Source organism: Echinops telfairi, unplaced genomic scaffold (assembly GCF_000313985.2).
Source record: "Echinops telfairi isolate 266 unplaced genomic scaffold, ASM31398v2 ScPeMD7_7457;HRSCAF=8495, whole genome shotgun sequence".
NCBI lineage: Eukaryota > Metazoa > Chordata > Mammalia > Afrosoricida > Tenrecidae > Echinops > Echinops telfairi.
This window is the reverse complement of record NW_022111357.1, coordinates 5685064-5705116: the sequence shown is the minus strand read 5'-3', so window position 1 is coordinate 5705116 and position 20053 is coordinate 5685064. Positions and strand designations below refer to the sequence as shown.

At 55.1% G+C, this 20053-nt stretch overlaps 1 protein-coding gene across 2 annotated transcripts; it reads right to left on the bottom strand.

Moving 5' to 3' along the window:
- Positions 1–7730: 7730 nt before the first annotated feature.
- On the bottom strand, positions 7731–16846 carry FHL3 (four and a half LIM domains 3). 2 transcript variants are annotated; one of them, XM_045299030.1, is made up of 6 exons: positions 16820–16846; positions 10905–11080; positions 10612–10786; positions 8949–9118; positions 8653–8839; positions 7731–8541 (listed from the first exon to the last, which is right to left on the bottom strand). In XM_045299030.1, the coding sequence occupies exons 2-6, from the start codon at positions 11058–11060 to the stop codon at positions 8387–8389; spliced, it is 843 nt and encodes a 280-aa protein (XP_045154965.1). In that variant the 5' UTR covers positions 11061–11080; positions 16820–16846; the 3' UTR covers positions 7731–8386. The 2 variants fall into 2 exon arrangements, with proteins under 2 accessions (XP_045154965.1, XP_004705008.1); XM_004704951.3 differs by lacking the exon at positions 16820–16846 and adding an exon at positions 13219–13393.
- Between the last annotated feature and the right edge of the window lie 3207 nt (positions 16847–20053).

Sequence of the window (20053 nt, the reverse complement as noted above, 5' to 3'; positions counted from 1 at the left end):
GTTGGTGGAAAAGTGGAATTAACAGAGAAGGCAGGGTAGAAAGAGGGTGATTGCAAACATACCTGCTTCAAGTCTGGGGCACCTATTTCTAGATGTCAGAGACCGACAGACACACGGCCAAGGCCAAAGAGCCTAAGACAGAATATGACTCAACAGTCACTTGAGGGATTACACACAACACTCTCCGACTATTCCATTCGAAATTTTCCACGGAGACAAAAAGGGGAAGATCGCTTCAAAACCAGGGAGGAAGGGAGCCCTGAGACAAGACAGACCCAAAACCAGGGAGCTCACCACAGGCCCGGGGCTTGGGGACAGAGTGCCTTACCTGGGAGGGTGGCTGGAAGCAGGGCAGGCAAGGCTCCAGAAAGAGCGCAGTGGTTAAAGTGGGAGTCAGGCCCCAAGTGTCCCGTGTCCCTCCCTAGGCACTGTGGACCCCTTTGTGAACGTCCCTTTCGCAGTGGCCAGGAGCCGCTCCTTCTCTGGTAACGCCAAGGCTGCTGTAGAAGGGTCTTCATCGTTGTACACTGCATTCGGACCACCGACGGGCCTAGCAGCAACGTCTGCTGTGTCCTGGGACTCTGAGTCTCTCTGCCAGCCACACTGACGTCCTGAGAGGCCAGCCAGAAGTACGGGTGGGGTAGAGGATTGGTACCTAGGAAGCAGGGTCAGTCCCTGTTATCCGGAAGGCAGCACTGCACCCTGCTGGTTGAGCTGGGTGGCGCGACATCAGGTGATTTGCACATGCCTCCAGGGGGCGCAGGGACCTCGGTACCTTAGTGGGTTATGCATTGGGTTACTCACCGTCAGGGCAGTAGGTTCGAACCCAGCAGTCACTCCATCGGAAAAAGAGGAGGCTTTCTAGTCCTGGAACTCACAGGGATTCTGTCTTATTACGGCTTAATGTTGACTCAATAGCAGTGAGTTTTGAGTCCTTCTAAAAGGGCGTACGTAAATCCAGGAACCCCAGACACGCTGCTGAATTGTTAGGGCTTCTGGGGTGCTCAGGGCCGGGAAGAGACGGTCTGAACTGTGCGGCAGCTGAAGGGTAAGGAATTGGACTCGGGGAACCGGAAGCCAAGTGCCTAGCTTCCAGGGCGCCTTCTGACAATGCCTTCCTTTCTCTAGACCTCGAGGTCTTGGCCGATAAAACAGGGATAGACTTTTTGTCCTTCTTGAAAGAACTCCTCAGGAGAAAACAAGCTAATTTCCAATCCGCAGGAGCCTAATAAATAAAATATGTTACAACCAAGCCTTGAAATGCCATACAGTTTTTTAAAAAGGGGGGTGGGAGTAGATTGGAGGTAGTGGAGAGGGAGGAAATCTCTATGTTCACTTGTAGGTAGAGAAAATTAAAACCCGTATCTCTAGCTTATATGAACATCCATTCTTAGTCGCATTATTCATAATTGATCAAAAAACAAACCAACAAGGAAAACAATAACGGGAAGAAACCCAAACTGTGAACAAATGCGGCCGATACAAGTACCACCACCTGGATGAGCCTGCAGAGCATCATCACTGGGCCAGCGCCACAGCAGCATCCTGTCTGGCTTCGTTGCTGTGAAACGTCCAGAGGGCAGATGGGTGGAAGAGGAAAGGGGCCGAGGGGCTGCCTGGGTGGAGGTGAGCTAGAAGAGACTGGTAATGGGCGCCAGATACCTTTTCTGGAAGTGATGGACCGCAGTGAGAGTCACACAAGTAGAAATAATTCAATTGTATACGTACCGTGAATGTTATGGTGTGTAAATTCTACTTCAAGAAAGCTGTCAAAAAACCCCACCAAAACCCTGTGTGAACTCATGTGGAGGGATAGCAAGAAGTTTAAAAAACCCAACCAGATGCACAGTAACATGTTTTTTAAATCACCACCATCGAGTTGATGGCGACTCATTGTGACTCACCAGTTGCTCCATGGCAGAAATAGGAGGCTGTCTGCTACCATCAAGATTTATAGTCTCAGAAAGTGCATGACTCAGAGGCCAGGTCTGGCCTCCTCTGGCTTCCCTATTGCCCCGAGGCAATGGTCGGACACGCCTCCACCGCACTCTTCCATTCCCTCCGTCAGCCATTCCTCCCACTCCCACGGCACTCGACTTCTACGCTGGGCTCCAGAACTCATTGCAATGGCCACACAGAACTCACAGATCATATGCACAAGGAGGGGGGCTTATGAGGGGGGTTCACAGGCTACCACCAATCAGGATGAGTAAACGGTGAGGATGCAGTCATCGGCCCACAGCAGCACCTCGCCGTGGCCAGCAGTTAAGTCTCTCCAGTTCTCAGCCTCTCAGACCCATGGTCCCTTGACCTGTGCCTCTGGGTGCCAGGAAGCCAGTCTACCGTTCTGCCTCACAGTTTTATAGTCTCTGCCCTGCTTCTCGGCTCTGTCTCATGGTCTCTTTGCCGAGGGAGTCTTTAGTGCAGTGGTTCTCAACCTTCCTAATGCCAAGACCCTTAATTTAATACAGTTTCTCATGTTGTGGTGACCCCCCCAACCATAACATTTTTTTGGTTGTCATTTTGCTACTGTTGTGAATCGTCATGTGAATATCTGATGTGCAGGATCTATTTTCATTGCTACAAGTTGAGCAAAATTAAAGCATAGTGATTAACACAAAAACAATATGTAATTAAATATTGCGAAATATTTATTTCTAATGACAAATAAATGAAATTTTGTCTTGAAGCATGGTGTAGCATGGGTAGCAGTCTTCACGCCAGTACTCCTATGTGGGCGTGTTTTCTGATGGTCTCAGGCAACCCCTGTGAAAGGGTCATCCGACCCACAAAGGGGTCAGGACCCACAGGTTGAGAACTGCTGCCCTAGTGCCTCTGATTTCAGCCTCCACCACTTCAGACAGAGATCTTGAAGATACTCTACTCCCAATGGTCTTGGGATTTCTCTCTCTGCTCCTGCTTCAAAAGTGTCTCAGCACTCATGGATGGATGGATGCATTATGATAAGAGCTGTACGAGCCCCCAATAAAATGGTTTTTTAAAAATGGCTTCGCACTATAGAGGGGAGATGGGAGTGGGGTAAAGGGTTTGTGCGAGGGAATGGGCACAGGGAGTCGTAACCAAAACTAAATAGCAGTAACTTGTGTTCGGTTTGCACACGCCCTGTTTGCATCGTCTCCGCTGTCATGTGATGGGGGTTAGAGAGACATGGAGAGAAGAGCTATGTTAAAAATGTCACTCCACCACAGAAACACCAAGACGTTCTGCCCTATAAGGTCCCTATGCATCGGAATTAACTCCAACGACAGTGGTGTTTTCTTTTCTTTTCCTTTGTGATATAGGCTCCAATTAATATATCACTTTCTCAGAGAACCCTCCCACCTAAATGATCACCCCTAGGCCCTTATCCTCTGTTTTAGCAGCTTTTAAAATCTTTATTAGCATGTTTCCCAATCTATACTGATTTCATTTCTTCACACGTTCCCTCATTTCCTGCCGGCCTTTCCTCTCCCACACACTTCTTAAGGGCATGGAAGAGGCTTTCGGCCTCAGCTCCATACCCTGGGTTCTTGGCATAGAATGTCCAAGTCAAAAGCACACAGTACCTAAAGATAGGTTTCTGTGTCTTTGGATGACCTAGAACCAAATGCCCAATGTAACTATGACTTCTGTTCTAAGTGTCATTTACTGGTCACTAGATTTCTTATTTCCTCCCCTAGAAAAATGAAATTAACTTCTTTATGGGTAGTCAGTAAACTACTATGCTATTGATTCATATATATTTTTAAATCAGGCACCTGAACAGAAGACATTACTTTTGCCTTTGGTTCTAGAGTTTTTCATTTCTTTTTTTTTTTTTAAATCATTTTACTGGGGGATCATTAAACTTTTTAAAAAATCATTTTACTGGGGGCTCGTACAACTCTTATCACAATCCGTCCATCGATCCATTGTGTCAAGCACATTTGTGCATTTGTTGCCCTCATCACCTTTTGAGAGTTTTTCATTTCTATTTCTGAAATATGACATTCTGTTGACTGCCTTTGGAAAAAGATAATTCCAGGTCTGAATAAAGGATCTGATACTTCAGGTTTGAATGGAGTGGTGGTCCTCAAAGTGTGGTCCCCAGACCAGCTGCCCTTGGGGACTTGTTAGAAACTCAGATTCTCGGGTCCTGTCTCAGGACTGAAGCCGAACCTCTCGGTGTGGGACCCAGAAATCTATGGTTTCATACATAAGCCTCCAGGCGATTCTGCTACAGGCTCGACTTTAATAGCCACTGAAATAAAGTGGCCATCAACAGGAATAAACTAAAATCTCAAAATCCACTGCCACGAAGCCCATTCTGACTCACAGCAACTGTAAAGGAACGGCCCCCGGGGGTGTCTGCGACTGTAACTGTTTCTGGGAGGAGAAAGCCTCCTCCTTCTCCATCAGAGAGCCGGCTGGTTTCACACTGCTGATCTTAATCACCACCACACCAGGGCCCATGGTGCACAATAGTGTGTATGAAAGTAGATGCACACAGGTTACTTTTATAGGAGTCCCCAAGTAACATTACACAATACTTGTTTTGGAGGAGACAGCCCGGCAGGTATGATTGAAAAGGAAGTGTTTGACTTTGTGTATACCCAAAGTATAGCATGGAAAGTTTTGTGTCACATATCCTCGTATTTTTCCCCATTGAAAAATGTTCTCATGTTTAAAAATGATGACACATGTATAGATGTGTACATTCTTAACAAACATGCTGGAAAAAAACATTTGCTTTTTGCTGTCATTATTATTTGGCACTCTTTAATATTTCCACAGGCTGCTCTGGGGGTGCAAGGGTTAAGGTTGTGGAGAGCATTATGTCAAGGGAAATTAGCCAATCCCCAAAGCATCCGTATTATATGAGACCAGAGTTATAAGGTGGGGGCCGGGGAGGCGGGCAAGAGAAGACTTTCTTATCAAAGGGAACAGACTTCTGAGATTGCTAAGGGTTGGAAGATGAAGTCATGGGCCGGGCTGTGACAACAGGTGTTCACTTGGTTGAAGTAAAGCTTGTAATCCACAAGGGGGGGAGAAATCAAAGAGCAAGTGAAGGGTGAACTATTGGGGGGGAGCGAGGGGAAGAGTTGAGTAATTTAAATTGTTGGATACAAAGAAGCTGATGATCTGAATGTAAACCTCCATCGAATTCACCATAAAAAATCTTATTTTGAAAAACAAACAAACAAGCAAAAGGGTTTGGCTGCTAATTAAAAGGCCAACGGTTTGATTCCACCGGTGGCTTGTGGGCGAAAAGCCCTGTTAACTGGCTCTGGACAGAATCCTCACTGCAATTTCAACTGATAGCAATGGGAGCCGTCAGAGAACTGTCCCAGAGGGAGTCCAAGGGAGCACAGCTTTAAGGAATTAGACTGCCGAATCTTTGTCATGGACTAGCAGGTGGGTTTGATTGCTGTAACTGCAGCGCCACCAAGGCCCGATCGGTAGATGACAGCCTAGGCGATCCCACGGTGGGGGGGCAGTTCTTCTCGCATACAGGGTCACTATGTGTGCGCTGGAATGAGGAGGCTCTGCTGCTAATGGGAAAGGTGGTGGTTCTCGGTGGGAGAAAGGCGTGGCAGTTTGAAATGGAATCGGCAGGACACGACAGCACGTTTTCTATAACGAACACATAGCTTTTTGTTTTTTAAAAAATGTTATCTTTCATTGTTTTTAAAAGTTTGGAAAATAAAGATCGCCGTCTTGCCTCTCCCTGGGGGGTCTGAAAAGTTAAGAACGCCAGCGTTAGGCAACCAAAGGTACCAGGTGGACCTCCCCAGCGGGCGGCGGCTCTACCTGGGCCACCAGGGCACTCAAAACTCCCTGCCGTCATCATCGCGCCCCTGGGTGGGTTGGGCAGAACCGCCCCTGTGAGCGTCCCAGACTGGCTCTTGAAAGGGGTACAAAACCCAGCCTTTCTCCCACCAGGAAAGGGGGCGGAAATTTCCATTCTGGAATGGAGAGCAGTTTACTCTGGGAGGCTCGGGATCTGCGGTATTTTAGTGACCATCACATGTCAATTGTATTATTTTAAGCTCCATTGAGAAAACGTGGTGGGGGGGACTTGTCGAATGAGGGCACATCTTCGATGCGAAAATGCATCTCAGGCTTCTGAGATGTGACATCTGGAAATCTGTGAAAGGTGGGTTTGCAGCAGTTGACTGTTTTCCTCTTCCGGCGGTGGAACGCCACCACTCACCCCTTCGCTATGCCTCAAAGTGGTGCTGACGTTCTCTTACCCCCTGCCCGCCTCCCACCCCTCCACGCCATCAAATCACCTGCCTGAAGGTCTCTCACCTGGACCACTGACTTGCGCTAGTCGCCGAACCAGCGTGCTCACCATCTTACCCCGAGATCCGTTCATGCTTCACGGCACAGCTCAAGGGATCTTTCCAAACCTGCGATCCAGTCTCGCCCCTGCTACACCGTCCCCACGGGCTGCGTGACCCGCAGGGGGAGGTCTGTTTACCTTGGCACTCAGCTTTCTGTGACCTGGGCTCTGCCTGCCATAAATGTCTCCTGGCACTTTCTCCAAACGAAATTCCTTGCCGCTTCACCAAAGTTTGACCTACAGGCTTCGCACCAGCTTTTTCTACGCTCGGGCGGTTCTTCAATTAGTTTGCAGTGAGCTAGCAGGCGGTGCAGGGAGCTGGGCAGGAAGGCGTCCACGGGGCAGGCTGAGCCCAATTCGATACCAGTCAACACGGGCGCACTTCTTGGAAGTGGGGCACGGGCCCGCGGAGCAAAGCCTGGTAGAAACCGCCGCCCCCTACTTCGGGGACTTGAGGGCTGGCTCCAGGGGGCAACGTGGTGTGGTTTGGACTCCTGTAGAGTCTCACGATCGGTGTCTTACCTCTGAGACTTTGGGTTTCTGACTCTGGCGGAGTCTTGGCACCCACCTCTGCGAAATGGAAATGCCTCGCCCCCCCCCCCCCTCCAATCCCACCCCTTAGGGCTTCTGGGAGGGCTTAGGAGGAGCGGCACAGGATCACGCGGTTCGGTTTCCGGGAGACCAGGAGCGGCCCCGCCCCCAGGGCGGCGAGCCCCCGGCCCGCGGGCACCCCAGGGGAGGCTGCGGGCGGTTCTGCGCGTGCAACGACCGCCGCCTCCGAGCGAGCGAGGGGGGCAGCCCCCGCCCCATCGCCCCACCGCGGGGGGCAGCCCTCCACGCTCATTCCCGCCCCCGCCCGTGAATCACTGGGGAGTGGGGCCGTGACCCGTTCATGCCGGGAATTGGATCCAGATGTTCCCGCGGCGCGTGCAGCTGCATCTTTGCCTTTTTTGGCAAAAAACGTGCGGCGGCGACGAGAGCGGATCCCGGGCCGCCCCCGCTAATCCCTGGGAAGGGGGGCAAGCGGGCGGAGGGTCTGGGCCTAGACTGGGGACTAGGCCAAGATGCCCTGCGGGATTGGAGGACTACTCTTCGAGGGGGCGATGTGTATCAGGAGGACCCCGCCTCCTCCATTAATCCCGTTCCTATCAGGAACCCGCTTCCCACCCCTCCTTCCCTACGTGGTGGAAAAAACTTGCCGGCAGCAGCGAGGGATGGTGGCTTCGAGGGAATCCCTCCTTCGGGAACCTTCCCACCCCAAGGCCTGGCCCCTCCCTCTCGGCCCTGCCCGGAAGAGGACTGACTGCCCTGCCCTCCATGGCTCCAGGACTGACGGACAAACTGATGATAGAAGCTCCCTTTCCGCTCCCCCAACGCCTCCCCAACCCCACAAACACCCAGAAGCTGTGCGCCCTTAAACTGCTTTATTGCAGAATCTAGAGCAGGGTGTAGGGCGGTCACCCCTCGGCCCATCTCTGGGCAAGACAATGAAATGCAAAGACACTTGATGGATGATGGACGTGGAGCCCCTGCATCCCAGGACTCACCCCCAACCAGCAACCTCCTGTCCTGCTACCTGGACAGGCCCAGCACGGGGTATGGGGTGTGGGGGTCAGATCTGGGTACTGGAGGGAACTTCGAAAAAGTTCGTAGAATAATGGAAAAGATGATGGGTGGGATTTTCTTCCACGAACTTTTTGAAGCGCCTTCTTCTCAGGCACCTCCTGGAGACTTTGTCTTTGGAGTTTAGGCTAGGCTTGAGGGGGGCTGGGTTCCAGGGTCCAGGTTTGGAAAGCTGGGGTCTAGAGTCCCGATCTGAGAAGGGGACTTGGTAACAAGACCATGCATCGCAGGGACTGGGTTGAGTCGAGATCTGGAGTCCGGGTGTAGGGGCCCCTTGGGTCAGGGGTTGCAGTTTGGAGAGGTGGGGCTGAGGCAGAGAATCCTGGAGCCCAGGGGCAGTCCCATGGGGAGGAAGGGCGAGGGCCCCACAGGTGGTCTGGGCGGGAGCCACAGTCCTGGACCCCCACTGTGGGAGGGGCTGGGCCCAGGAGCCCTGCCTCAGGGCCCTGCCTGGCTACAGCCCTGGCAGAGCACTTGGTCTCCATCCGGCACGAAGCCTTGGCCCACCAGGGAGGTGGAGCAGCGGGCGCAGGAGAAGCAGCTGTGGTGCCAGCGGCGCTCTTCGAAGGACACGTACTTGCCCCCACCAAGTCCTAGAGGGAGGCCAGAGGTTAGTTGTGCAGACCCCAGTTCAGCCTGCCCCTCAGCCTCACCCAGGTCCAAGCCCCAAGTCCTGCCCACCCCGTTTTGGACCCAAGTCCCACCTGTGATGGGGCGCTTGCAGCTGCTGCACTTGGGTGCAAAGAGCTCCCCAAAACAGGCCACGCAGTAGGGATCTTCATCCTTGGAGGTGAACTGCTGTCCTGCCAGGGGCGTTTGGCACCCAGTGCAGACCAGGCATTCTCGATGCCAGGGCTGGTCACGGTATGTCACACCTCCCTGCGTCAGCGTCTGTGGGGACAGCACCCGTCAGCTGGGAGAAGGGGGACAGCCAGCCCACAAGGGAGTTCTGCTCACCCCCAACCCGTGGATGTAGTAGAGGTTAGTGCCCCCGCCCCACCTTGTTGCAGCGAGCGCAGCGAGGCGCAAACTTGTTCTCATAACAGGGCACGCAGTAGTGACCACCCTTGTCGGGCACGAAAGAGCGGGCGCCCAGGGGCTCCTCACAGCCGCTGCACAGGAAGCAGTGCTCATGCCACGTCTGGCCTCCATACTCCAGCTTCCGGGATCCTGTAGGAAATGGGAGTCCCACTCAGGCTGTGTCCCAAGCTTTGGCAGAGCACCCTCTGCCACCAGCCTCCCAGAAGAGACTCTCTTGCTCCCTTAGCAGAGCAGAGTGGTCCAGAGCAGTCCAGGCAAATGCAGCAGGACCCCGCCGTATACCTACTGCCCTCATGGGAGCCTTCCACAAGGAAACCCTAGTGGTTACTCGGTGGGCTGCTAACTGCTAAGGTGAGCAGTTCAAAACCACTAGGCACTCGTGGGGAGAAAGATAAGGTTGTCTCCTCCCGTAAAGAGTTACTGTGCTCAATGGCAGTGAGTTTGGTTTTTAGAAACTTCCACACATCTTCATCCCACCTTCGACATGAGTGCTTAGCCTGTTGTAGGCCCCCAGAACCTAGACATGAGGGTCTGGGGGTACGTATAAGCCTCCAGATGCACGAGCCATGACTACCTCAGTACCTCTCAAGTCTCCATGGAACAGGCATGAATCTCGGTATAGGCTGGGCACTTAGGTACTGGACAGGATCACACACACATTCAAACCAAAACCAAATTCACTGCCATTGAGTTGATTTCCCAAGGTGACCTTTGTAGGGCAGGGTAGAACAGCCCCTGTGGGTTTCCGAGACTGTTATCACTGGGAACAGAGAGCCTCGTCTTCCTCCTGAGGAATGGCTGCTTGTCTCAAGCTGCTGACTTTGTGGTTAGCAGCCCAACTTGTAACCACAACACCACCAGGGTTCCTGGACACACACGCACAACAAAACCAAACAAAGCCCAAACCAAACGCCATCGCCATGGATTTGATGTCAATTTGTGCAAGCCTGCGTGTTACAGAGCAGACCTCATCTTCAGAGGCAGGCACGCAGGCAGGAGCCTTTTTGAAAGCAGATCGCCAGCCCTTCTACAGCACTGCTGGATCACTAGCCTTGTTCTGGTACAAATCATGCGTGCCATCTAGGGGCACAAAGAAGATGCCCCCACACCCCCCAATAAGCCAGCCAAGCAAATCTGCCCACAAAAAGTTCTAATGCCTAGTGCATGCTAGATTCAGTACATGCTACACCCTTACCTATTCCAGGCATGTCATTCTCCACCCTGGCTAAGCCCTCATCTCTCCTACGTACCCACACATGCTAAGCCCTCTGGTTATCTGTCTCACTAGGCATGTGTCTTAGCATACCTTTACCTACCACAGGTACCAAAACACATACCTTTCTATGTATGCTAAGGGCCCACATGTGTATCAGGCCTGCTGGTCCAGTACACCCCAAACCCTCAGGAACATCGCAAGCTTGTCAGTTCCTCTACATGCTAAGCTGTCATGTGACCCCAGGCATATAAAGCGCCGAGAGCAGACAAGTATGGCATGCACTGAATTTCCCAGACCCTCCTGTGAGGGTGCAGGTCTGAACACATCCAAGCCTCCATGTGTCTATCTCACAGGCATGCCTGACCGAGATGCCAGTGCCTGCTTCCAGGGGCCCCCGGGGACGTACCGGGCATGACGGTCTCCCCGCAGGCAGAGCACTGCGAGGAGAAGGCACTGCAGTAGCAGTCATTGCAGAGCAGCTCACTGTCCTGACAGGTGAAGGGCTCATCGGCCAGGGAGCGCTGGCAGCGGCAACAGCGGAAGCAGCCCTCATGGAAGTGGCGGTCTTCATAGAACAGCTCCTGCAGGGAGCACGGGAGGGGCACTGACACCCCAGGGCCTGGTGCAGCCACCTTTGACCCCTGCCCTCCCACCAGCCCCACCCCCACTCCACTCCCTGCCTGCTGGTCCGGCCCTTACCCTGGAGTCATGCCCGATCAGCTCCTGGCACTCAGCACAGGTGTTGGCAAAGGTGTTGTCATAGCAGGGCACGCAGTGGGGGCCGCCGTCTGCCTGGATGTACTTGCGGCCATACAGGGATTCACCGCATTTCGCGCAGTCAAAGGCCTCGCTCATGGCGGTGCAGTGGGTGGGCCCTGGTAGGAACACGAGACGGGAGAGGTCACCCAGAGGGACTATGGCGCAGTCCTTTGCCTTCCAGAAAGGGAGCAGGCACCGGAAATGACAGCTCAGAGCAAGGGCGTGGGGGTGGGCGATGAGCCTGGGGTGCCTCTGGGACTGCAGGCGTCCAGCAGAGCTAGTTCTGTATTTAAAGGTGGGGGCCAGGAAAGAACCAGGAAGCAGAAGTTGCTTTCTTATCTAGGCCCGGACAGATCAGGGGAGGGGAGGGGGCTTTTCCTGGGTCAGTGACTCATTTCCTGCCCCAGCCTAAGTTTAGCAACCACTGTCCCAACTGTAAGGAGCACTGGTGGTGCAGCAGTTTAGGCACCTGGGGTGAACTAAAAAATCAGTGGTTCAAATCCACCAGCCTCAAAAACTCTACCTAGAGCAGCGGTTCTCAACCTGTGGGTTGCAACCCCTTTGGGGATCGAACGACACTTTCACAGGGTCGCCCGATTCATAGCAAAATTGTAGTAGCAAAATTACAATTATTAAGTAGCAACGAAAATAATTTTATGAAAAAAAAATGTTATGGTTGGGGGTCACCACAACAAGAGGAACTGTATTAAAGGGCTGCGGCATTAGGAAGGTTGAGAACCACCGACCTAGAGGCTTCATGTTGAGTTGGAGTCAATTCAATGGCATTGGGCTTGATTTTACCTTAAGGGTAAGGAGCCCTGGCGGCATACAGTGGGTTAAGTGTAGGCTGCTCCCTGCATGGTTGTGGGTTCAAAACCACCAGCCACTCTATAGGCAAAAGGCGAGGCTGTCTGCTCTCGAAAGAAGTCGTGGAAACGTCCTGTAGGGTCGCTGAGTCAGAATGGACTCACTGGCAGTGGGCTTGAGTTTGGGCCCGTAGAGTGACAGATCTGACCAGTGGACTCACCCTCTGTTGACTCCCAGAAAGAAACCGAGGGATGTGGACAAGTGAACTTCTATTGGATCTCTTGGGTGAGGGTCGGGGGCCGAGGGATGGGACTGGTTTCCTCCCCTCTCCTGGTCCAGGAAGTGGTGACATGCTGGCCAGCTGCTGGACAGGGGAGCGGCGGACACGCCTGAGGGTATGGAGCACTGGCCTGCCCTCCCAGGAGAATCAGCCAAGAAGCAGGCGCTTCAGAGGCACAGCCTGGGTTTAGGAGGAAGGAAATCCTGCAAGCTGGATGTGGGCTTCCCCAGCTGGGCCCTCTGCCCTCGGGGCTCCTCCACCCCTGCTGTGTTGTGTCTTTGGTCACACCAGCCTGGGTAGCCTGGGCCGGCAACATCTGTAGCAGCTGTGAGAGCCCAGAAGGCCAGATGTCAAGGATTGCCAGTGAACAGGAGAGCAAAATGGGAAGTGAGGTGCCTGGGGAGGAAATGGAGGCAGAAAGAGGGGTGTGCCCACCCCCACCCCCATCTGGTGCAGCCCCAGGGTCACTGTGTCCCTGGGACAGTCTCTTCCTAACTCTGCTGACTTCTAAGGGCTTGGGCCAGGAGTAAAGGGGAAGGGAGGGGGAGCCACTGAAGACATTTCCCCCTAATTCAGGCCCCCCTTAGGTGGGGGAGTAAGCCGAGGGAGCCCTGAGCTACAGACACCCAGCCCCCCACCAAACCTCAGACACTTTCCATTTCTCAGGAACAAAGCATGTTTGCGGGATGAGGTCATACACAGCTGCCTCTGGAACAGGAGCATGGGGGGATGGTACAGGGGGATGTAGGGAAGTGGGGTTCCCAGCCCCTTCTACTGCCTCTGACTGCAGTGGACCCCCAAAGCCAGTGCTCCCCAGCCCTGGCCGCCAGCTCCTCTGCCATGAAGCGGGCTCTCTAAAGGCCAGGACCCGGGCGGGCAGGCCAACAGGACACACTGGGAGGAAGCCCTAAAAGGCAGCCACAGATGAGTCGGGGAAGTTAGAGAGACACACACAAAGAACCCCTCCTGACGCCAGCGAGTGCCGGCGTCCCAGAAGAGCAGGTCCTGGATCAAGTTGAAGGAAAAGCCCTCTTCTTTTCAGCCACCACAAGTGGGCGAGCCTTGCTCTGGCTTGGACTCCAGACTCCAGGCGCCAGCGGACACCCCAAGCCTGGGAGGTGGCGGGGAGCTGGCTCCTCTGAAGGGCTGGCTCTTGGGAGTGCTCACCTTCTCTTCTGTGCAATGGGTGCTCCAGAACCCAGTGTCGGCCTCCAGGGGTTGCAGGGATGCTGGGGCCAGATGCCTTTCCGTTCAGTGGCCTCCCCCCACACCCGCCCGTTTCCTTTGGCCCCACATCTGAGGCAAGGTTGGGCTGGGCTGTCACCTACCGGGCAGGAGGGGGCCATGCAGGTGTAGCGTGGGGCCCTGTGTCCGGGAGGGCCCCGGGTTCTTTCCTTCCTTCCTAGCTTGGCCGCCAGGGCAGCCTCCACCACCTTCCCAGGCCCAGGCTAGCCCTGGACCCGCCCGCCCTCTGGGAAACAGCCATCAGTCACTAGGAGACAGAGGCACCCCAAATAGGTCAGGGGCGTGGCTTCTTTCCTTCCCAGAATCCTCTAGTCTGTTCAGCTGGGCTCTGGTGAGGACAGAATGAAGGGCACTATCAAGGCCCACCTGTCTCTGCCCATCCCCCTGCACCCCACCCCTTCCCTGGCAGGGCTTGGTGGGGGGAGGGGGGATTGTAGGGAGCCCGTTCTTCCAGACTGGAGGGCAGGGGTGGATGAGGAGCAGGGCGGGCAGGGAGTCTGTTCAGTGTGCCAGATGGCTCTCAGCCCCCTCCAACCACTATCAGTACACACACACACCCTGACCTAGACCAGCACACCTGGCACTGGAGCTTCAAATGGCTGGCTAGTGGACTTTTGTGGAGAAATGTCACAGCCCTGGGCCTCAGTCCTGACTCCTTCACTGCCTAGCTGGGTGACCTCGGGCAAGTCCCCGCTGAAGACAATGCAGCACTAAGGCTTCCTACCTCTTAAGGCTGTTGTTGGGATTAAATGGGAGGCTTCTTGTCCAGCACCTGGCAGGTAGCAAGCACTCAGGAAAGGTTTGCTGAGTCTTTTCATGATTAGTCCCACCTTCATTTTGAGAGTCAATGGCAAGAGCCCTGGTGGCATCGTGGTTACACATTGGGCTGTGATCCACAAGGTCAACAGTTTGAAACCATCGGCCTCTTCAAGGGAGAAACACAGGCCTTTCTACTCCTGCGCACAGCTGCAGTCTCAGAGACTCACAGGAGCAGTTCGACCCTGTCCTATAATCGGCATTGACGTGATGGCAGTGAGTTTGGTTTTGGTTTGAAACAGTTTCTCAGGCAGGCCTGGATTTAGAGATTGAGATAGGTCCCTCTGAAAGACATATGTTATACATCCTAATCTTTCTGCCTGTGCCTGCATGGCACAGAGGTCAGGTACGTGGCTGCTAACTGAAAGGGCAATGGTTCCAACCCACCAGATGCTCCAAGGGAGAATGATGGCGCCATCTGCTTCTGTCAAGATCTACAGCCTTGGAAACCCGATGGGGGCAGTTCTAGTCTGCCACCTATACAGTTAAGAGCCTCATTCAACTCACTGCCACGGAAGAACCACTATGCCATTCAGGCTCCTTCACACTGTCAGTTGGAGCCAGGAATTACTCAGTGGGAACTGGTTTGGTTTAGTTTATGCCTGTGCTTAGAACCCCACTGGGGAAGGGGCTGCCTTTGTTATGTGAATGCGGCAGGATTCGTTTGGAGTGTATCTGAGTCAATCTCTTTTGAGATACAGAAGAGAATAAAGCTAGAAGCCCAGAAGGGAGAAGGGTGGGGTGGGTCGGGTGGGGGTGGTGGTCAATCACCAGAGCTTGCGCCAAGAGTAGCGGCTCCAAAGAGACAAGGACCTTCCTCCAGGGCTGGCAGAGAGAGGTAGCACCTTCTCTGAGAGCTGGTACCCCGACTTTGGACTTCTGTTCTGGCAGCACTAGATCCTTAAGACACCCGCAAAAGGGAGCTGGCCTAGCCTTGGCTTGCTCCCTTTTGTTCTGTGTAAGACCAGGACTGGGGAGCAAGGAGAGAACCTCCTCTTTTATAAGGGGCACAGAGGAGGCCTCAGGCCCGTGGAGCTCACTGAGGAGACCAGGAGAGCTGGTACTGGATCTGGCCCTGCCATCCTGCTCCAGTGAGCACAGCCTACCTGCAAGTTCACCCACAGATGCCATGCCCTCCACTGGATACCCCCCAAGCACATTCCCACCCACCACTGCAGAAGGCCTCGCAGAAGGCAGGCCCCACTCTCCAGCTGAGCACCAGGAGCCACCAAGGTGGCTCAGGCAGTCGGAGAGCCCAGGTCTCAAGCCACCCAGATGGGAGCCCTTACTCCGTCTCTGCCTGGGCACGCTGGTGGGCAGCCATCTAGGGGCCAGGGAGCAGGAGGCCTGGGTTAGTGTCACTGTGACTCAGGGTTGGCTCTTGTCCCCTCTTACCCCCCTGCTGGCAGCTCTGCCACTAGAGGACATCCAGCGGCCTTTCCAACCACCCATGCCAACCACTCTGGCCCCCTCCTCCACTGCCCAGGAGGGCCCCACAGCTGTGAGCCAGGATCACCACAGACCCCGCCCCCAGCCCCCAGGAGTTGACAGGAGACTTAAGGGGTGAAATCAACCCCAACCCCAACCCCCATCTCCTGCTACTAGGCACCAACCACAAACTCCTCTCCTCCCTCCCCCCTAGGAGCCTGGAAGTCAGGGCAGTTTAGGCGAAGGGGGATGGGACACAGGATCTGGCGGCTGCTCTTGGGGACAGAAGAGGGACAGTTCATTCACCCCGGGTCCCCCAGGGCTGAAGCAGGACGTCCAAGATTTGAGTTTAAAAATAAGCTGGGGCAGGCTTGGTGGCTTGTGATCTCAATCTGATTGTCTTGGGTCCCATTCTGGCGTCCCCCTCTTTCCGGGCCCGGGTCTACGGATGGTCTGGGAAGCTGCCAGCCAGCCAGCCTGCCAACCTCTTCGCCGCCACTAAACCTCAGCCTCTGGGGTTCCGGCTCCGCTCAGCATCTCTCTGCCTCCCTCAGAAGCTGTCTGCCTGTTTGGCCATCTCCCAACGGGGGCCATCGCCTCTCTGGATGTCTGTCTGCCCCGGTGGAGACCCGGGTCTTGGTCTCCCGGTGTCTCCCACCTCCACCCTGGGAACTAGAGACGGAGCACCAGGAAGCGAAGGAAACAAAAGTCCAGGGCTTCTCCGAGGACCTAGCAATGTGTTTACTAAGGGATCGCCTGAAGTCTTTTCTTAAAAAGAGCCACAACCCCCTATCCGCCCCTGTGCCCGGAGTCCGTCTCTCGATGACTGGACACCCAAGTCTCTGTCCGGATTTTCAGTATCCCCGCAGAAGGAGCCTTAGTCAGCCGCTCGCGTCCCAGTCTCGCCCCACCCAGGGCCCTGCCGGCCTCAGTTTCTCCCACTCTCTGGGTCTCTGCAGGCCGCACAGTCTGTCTCTCCGATTTCAAACTTGGCCCCCGCCCCCGCCCCTCCGGAGGCAGCCCGGGCCTGCGCTCCGAGCTCAGCGCCCGGCTCCCCGGGTGCCCGGCGTCCGGTGCGGGACCTGGGCAGGGGCCGGGGGTCGCAGGCGCCCGGAACCCTTGGGGGCCAGTCCCTGCGTGCCGGGTCTGCGCTGGGATTCGGGCCGGCGCGGCGGGGTGCGCACCTCCCAGCGGGCGGCAGCAGCAGCGGGGTGCAGCGCTCGTGCGGGGGGTGGGGGCAGCGACGCGGGAGAGGGGCGCGGGTTTCGGCGGCTCCTACCTGTGGGCCGGGCTGAGCGGCCGCCGAGGGAGCTGCCGGACAGACAGCCGGCAGCCGACGGACTATGTGGGCGAGTGGGAGTGTGGCCCCAACCCCACCCCGAGGAAGTGAGCTCGGAGCCCGCCCCGCCGGGACCCCGCCCCCCGGCCCCCCAAGCCGGCTGCTGGGGGCCAGGCCCCGCCCCCCCACACCTCCCTTTGGGTCTGGCCGCCCCAACCCCCTCCCCGGCACAGCCTAACCTGGCTCTCCCAACCTTCCCGGCCGTCAGGACCCCGCCCCTGCCGCCTCCCTGCAGCCTCCGCTGCCCTCTCGCCCGCCGCCCTCGTCCCGCCCCCGCTGCGGGCGGGAGACCGCGGTATTCAACCCCAGGCAAGCCAGACAGACCCCCACGCAGCCCAGGGTCGGTTTGAGCACCGAAGCGTCCTCGTGTTCACGCTCTCTGCCCCCTGCCCCAGCTTTTTCCCAGCGGTCACGCTCAGCTAGTGTTTGAGGAAGGCCTTGACCCAGCCTGGGGGAGGAGGTGGGCTCAAGGCGGCCTGTCAGTGGGAACCCAGGTGTGCTCTGGCGCCCCTATAGGGCACTGACCTTCAAAGAATCTCATCCCCCCCCCCAACTCCGAGTAAGCACCTGCCCACCCCAGCTGCACCCTGGCACTTCAAAACCCTGCCTAGGCTTCCACAGTGGCCAGGAATAGTTTTGACCTTTGAGGCCCAGGGGATACCCTAATCCTTGGCCCTTGGATCCCTGGACTTTTCACGGAGGGTTGGGAGGCATGTGAGTGGATGGGGTGTGGCAGAGATCATGTTGTGGAAGGGATCGTTTCTGACCCTCTGCCCCCCCCCACCCCATCACCAACCCCACTCTGAGCTTGAGAGGGTGGTCGCTGCCAGCCTCTCTCTAGGTGCTGGAGGGCACCCCTCTGGGGTCCCAAAGCTTTTCACTGGGAATAAATAACTTGAGGGAGGGGGAGGGAGGAGGCGGTGTGGTCAGTGTGCAAAACAAGAAATGACAAGCCGTCCCTGGCACTAACCTCTGACTTGGAGAGTAGATCCGGTTGCTTTGTGGGGGCCAGGGCTGGGCGTTTGCTGTGTTTTCGTTTCTGGAGTAGAGACTCACATCCCCACAGAGGATCCCCTCCTGAGTCTGGATCCTCCCAAGCTCTCAGGTTCGGGACCCACTTCCTCCCTACTGAGGGCCCTCCTCCGAGTGGCCTGCCTGGACTCCTACTCCAAACTGCCCTCCAGGGCAGGTTTCCTTTCATCATGAAGTCAGGGCTTGTTCCTCAGGATGGGTTGTTGCTGCCTAAGCTCTAGGTTCCCTGAGGGCTGAGACCAGGCCTATCTTGTTGGCCGCTGCATTCTCAGTGCTTCCCCCAATGTCCGACTCATCATAAATGTCATCATCAATACCCTACTTCAGTCTGCGCTCCAAACTCCCAGCTAGGAGTCCAGCCTGTGGGTGGGCCTTCCCTCTGGTCCTGAGATCAACATGCATCGAGGAATTGGTCTTGGTTGGCCTTGTAGGTGCAGGGGTCTGCCAGCCCTGATAAGTCACCAGGGTGACAGAGGGTAAGGATGAGGTCTGCTCTGGGCTCAGGGAAGGTGAAAGTAAGATGCTTTAAAAAAAATGGAGGACAGGTGGCACAGGGGTTACCATTGGGCCAGTAACTGCAAGGTCAGCAGTTCAAAACCACCAGCTACTCTGAGGGAGACAAACGGGGCTTTCTACTCCCATCAAGAGTTACAGTCTCTGAAACTCAAAGGGGCAGTCCTGCCCTGTTCTGTAGGCTCTCTGTGAGTCAGTCTCGCCGGGTGATAGTGGGATGAGTGAGGAGGGAAGGTGGTACATGAAAGGCAGAGTCTTAAGCCTCTGCTCTGTTCTCAGGGCTTGGGACTCGCCTGAATGGCCTTCATTATAATAAACCAATGTTTCCTGAATGCTTCCTTTGCCTCTGTTCCTACATAAGTTGTTTACATCGAAGAGCTCGCTCACTCATCCAGCAACTTCATGAGATAATTATGTTTATCCTCGTTTTAAAGATGAGAAAAGGGAGGCAGAGTGAGACAACAAATAATGGCAGAACTTCAAATTTTAATTCTTACACCCGAATGCCAAAGCCCCCCTTTGCCAAAGACAATCGTAAACATTGAGCTCTTTTGCCTCTGTTGTCACTTATACCTTTGCCTTCTCGTCTATTGAGTAACTGGCTCCCTATCACATGGTGTTGTGGTATTGGATGAGTGCACACAGTAGGTCTTTTACATGCGGTAGTGACCCCTATGCCTCCCATCCACAAACCCTCTCATGGTCAAATGTCAATGTCTGTTGCTTGGCTTTGGTGTTTGGAAGCCAGAAAAGGTTAGGAGCGCTCCTGGGGGGAGGGAGGGAGGGAGGCCAGCAGAGGAGGAGGACTGTGGCCTTTTCCTCTCCCTTTCCAGTCCCTGATGGGCTCACATTTCCCTCTCCACTCTATTTCCGTGGGCCCAGGAGGACGTGCCCTGGGAAGGTCTGGGGCTCAGCCACTTGGACTCTCTGTTCCTGTTCCCCATCTGTCCTCCCCTGCTGGCTCTCTGAGGAACAGGTGTGTTGGAGCCCGGGGTTGGAAGCAGAGCTTTGGGAGCGCAGTCACTGGCCTGGGACCTGGCTGTCTCTTTACCCGTCCAGCAGGTCCCCACATTGCCTTCCTTGTCTCATGGTGGAAAGGGGCTTGCTCAAGGTCCTCAGCTCTTCTATCCCTTAGAGAAGGTTTTCAAACAGAGGCCTGTGTGCTGACGGTCAAGGCCTCTCATAGTTTCCTCTATGAGGTGCTGAATCACTCCCAGATGCCTGTAACCACAAGCCCTCCTTCTCCCAGCGAGATGACGTCTTCCTCCTCTAGGTGCATTGCTCACTGGAGCCTAGACCTCCTGCAGGCCATGTGGAATAGCAAATTGCCCAGAAAACACTCTCCTCATGACCCCCAAACTGCCCACGGGTCTGTGGATGGAGAGGGTAAAAGAAGTGACTTCCCCTGAGCATGGGTGGGGAGGGTGGGAAGAGGAGTTAAGAGGCCTAACATGTATGGTATGCCTAGTCATTGCCTCCTTTAATCCTCAGGAAAACCATAGGAGGAATTTTTATGATTGCCATTGCACAGATTAGGAAGTGAGGCTCAGAGAGTTTGAGACTGTGACCCCAAATCACTAGCCCATAAGTAGTTGGACAGTTCAAATCGAGAGCTGACTGTAGGATGCC